This window comes from Phytophthora parasitica (assembly GCF_000247585.1).
Source record: "Phytophthora parasitica INRA-310 unplaced genomic scaffold supercont2.5, whole genome shotgun sequence".
Taxonomy (NCBI): Eukaryota; Oomycota; class Peronosporomycetes; order Peronosporales; family Peronosporaceae; genus Phytophthora; species Phytophthora nicotianae.
Genome location: NW_008648991.1, coordinates 102,902 through 106,210, shown reverse-complemented (window position 1 = coordinate 106,210; position 3,309 = coordinate 102,902). Strand labels below are relative to the sequence as shown.

The 3,309-nt window shown below is 47.4% G+C and overlaps 1 protein-coding gene across 1 annotated transcript; it reads right to left on the bottom strand.

The window, feature by feature from the left end:
* Window positions 1-1,108: 1,108 nt before the first annotated feature.
* On the bottom strand, window positions 1,109-2,278 carry PPTG_04421 (hypothetical protein; the record flags this gene model as incomplete). Its single annotated transcript, XM_008896665.1, has 2 exons — window positions 1,109-1,552; window positions 1,592-2,278. The coding sequence occupies 2 exons, from the start codon at window positions 2,276-2,278 to the stop codon at window positions 1,109-1,111; spliced, it is 1,131 nt and encodes a 376-aa protein (XP_008894913.1).
* Between the last annotated feature and the right edge of the window lie 1,031 nt (window positions 2,279-3,309).

Sequence of the window (3,309 nt, the reverse complement as noted above, 5' to 3'; positions counted from 1 at the left end):
CGTATGGATTGTCGAACCGTGAACCAGGCCGGGCTTAGCACTGTCTCCGGACTATTTTCCGGTTCACTGTCATAGCGGGCTGCTCCCATGGGTTTCGCTGTTTGGGACAGGTGACAGAGGTCGGGAAGTAACTTCCAGGCACAACTCCGGCATTACATCCCAAGATTTAAAGTACATGTGCCTTGGCCAACGAAGAATTAAGCCTCAGAAAAAAATGGATTAGCAATCATAATTCAAAGATCTCCTTTTTATAAATTATCCTCGCTCAACATGGTACGTTCCTTGAGAAGCAGAACGTTTTGCTTTCGTCTACATATAGCCAAGAAACAGAGCACCGGATCCAGTTGACCAGCATCCTGGAAACAAAACGTTTCAATTATGTTACTAAATAATTGAAGTAACACAGTACCATAATGTTGGGTATTTGCTTCGTTTTTCGCGTCCGCCCTTCCGGCGTCGTCCACTTCGCTATCTCATTGTGCGGCGCACTGGTATAGCACGGCTTAATCTCTGCTGGCGGCAAAATCGAGATTATATCGAGCTGTCATGCTCGCTATGAGGTCACAACTACAAAGGAATCGCTGTAAATAACATTGGCAGCATTTCCGCCCAATACACCACTATCATTTGAAAGATCAGGGGTCCTGCTGCTTTCATAATAAAGCTTAGTTAGATCGCCATGTTTGCGAGATAATGACATTATTCACCTCCATAAAACACTACCAGCTGCGTATTCGATGTGCTCCAGAACTATCCATTGTATTCTCGTAACAAGCCGATCAAACGTGAGCGAACCGACTCACGCTAAAGGTACTACCTTGATAGACTCACATACAGGTCACATAAGGTAAGGTACACGGGACGTATTCGTGCAGAATGAGGATTTTTATAGCTCAAGTTGCTAAAATATTCCTGCTCTTGCCACGCCGGTACCGCGTCGCGTTCAACGATTTGATATGGCTGAGCTGTCCACCAGCACCATTGACAGGAAAGAAGTGAAGTAAAATCAACGAACTCGTGTCCAATGCAAGCAAAAACTGAGATGGCAACTACGTATACTTGGTATGCTAACTCGTTTCCAATGCGAGCAGGACAATTGAGATGACATTTAGATCTTAAGGCGAGGTTTGACATGATCGAGGACGCGACGCAGCATCCAGCCGTCGCTGGCCGTAATAGTTGATGAACTGTACGCCATCATGATTGAGTTCGGGAAATCTCTTGCCGGCTTGGAGTCCAAGCCATAAAAATCCGGGAGACCGAAGCCGTGACCGATCTCGTGGCCAATGAACAAAATATCCTCGTCGTAGAGGTTGTTCATGGTATCGTTTAAGCTCACCTCCTGGCCCCAGTCGTAGCCGTAGCCATAGGGGATATCTTCCTTCAGCCAAAACGAAACATCAAAAGGTTCACTCTCACACGCGCTCGTGTCCGACCACATATTGTTGACGTGGTCGTAGAAGCGATAGCATTCAACCGGACACTGAGGCACACCATCCGAGTCGAGATTCCTCTCATAAAGTTTGCCCAGAGACTCGTCCGTCCAGTCGAACTGTGACGCTTATCTGGCAGCGAAGCCCACCATATTCACCTCGAGCTTCCTGAACGGCCAGCAGTTGTATCCCTCCAACCATTTGTTCCACTTGTTGTAGTGGCGTTCGAGAACGTCCTTGAATTTGGATGCGATATCCTTCTTCAGGTTGGTACTGGTATCCCAGCGGACGCAGTAGTTGATTGAGTCGTTGTTGTGTACGAACTTGTCCAAGAAAAAGTTTTTGTTGGTCATGACGTTCCAGTTGACGTCCTTCTTAAGCTTTGCGCTCGGGCCAATACGATTCTGCCAGACCCAATCCAGGTATTCTTCGCTAATGTATTCGACCGGTTTAGCGACGACGCATTCACCTGACTTAGAGACGATTTGTCCGAAGGTGGGCTCCGCGCTACTGATGTTGGTGCCTGTAAACGCGACGACCGGTTGCCCCGCCTCAGCCACGAATCGAATAACGTCACCTCCAGCGGTTTTTGAGCCCTGCTGTTGTTGCTGCTGCTGTTCGTTTTGCTGATGTTCGTCAACTGTAGAGGATGGAGCTTCAGTTCCGACACTTGAGTCTGTCGGTGTCGGTAAAGGGGCGGTGGTCTGGTCAGCTTGTGATACCTCCGTTTCTTTACCTTCTGAATAGGAAACGCTTGGATTTCTCGGTGAGGTTTCGGCCGGTGGCCGCCCTTGAAGCTCACCGGAGCTCGAGGAAGCCAAAGGAATAATGTCGACGGGCTCCATCATTGAAATGGCCGAACTGTTTCTGCTCCAGGACTCAATGACCCTGCTGGTTCTAGCCAATTGTCTTGATTGGAAAACAAAGTTTCTCCCGACGACCCCGTATGCTGAGACCACTCGTTCATCGACTGAGCGGATGGCCATCCTTGGCCACCAGTGCCGACGGACTCGCCGGTTGAAGGATTTATGACCTCTACGGATCTCCCGAAGTCGCCTAACGAAGTAGGAGCTACAGTGCCGGTCGCCCGCACAACGCCATTTCCGCCGTTGAAGTCGAGAGTGGACGACGTTGCCGCCAGGTTAGCTAGAAGAAATATAAGGTGCTGCAAAGTATTTTGCTTCATCTGTGATACGAAAAATCGCAAATGTCCTAAATGAACTGCTAAGGCGCAGACTGGATCAATAGTGCGTAGAACGGGGAACTGTATTTATAAAGGCATTTGTCTGAACTCGTGGAATGCCGTTCGTCTTTATACATGTAAAAGTATAGCGATTTCGTGTCCATCGTAAGAATTCGTGGAATAGATATTGAAGCGGGTCCCTTACTCATCTGAAACTGTACATACTATTAATAACTAATACCATAGTGGCGAATTTCCTCAGGGTTGTTGAGCATCGTCGCGCCAAACGTACTTCCTTCGTTCCACAGATTTAACGACTTTTGTACTAGCGTGTAGTAATGGTGATGGCAAAATAAGGCATCGGTTCGATGCATACAGGTACGTAGTAGTGTTGTTATCGCTTTTGACATGACGACGGATAAGATTACGAGCAAACAGAATTGCGATAAAACTACCATAATCCACTGTGTACAGTTCCAATTCTTGATGTGACTTACAGTTAGAGGATCTCCAACGGTTGTGGATAAAACAACATGTATTAACTCGAAATGCCTGTAACAACCCGCAGCGTCTATGGGGGGCCTCAATTAAGGAAATGTCGTACAGCTATGAAAGGTACACAACGCGACATCAATACTGTATATGAAATTACGAAGTTTGAACTTTAGATCAATTCTAGATCACCAGCAGCGA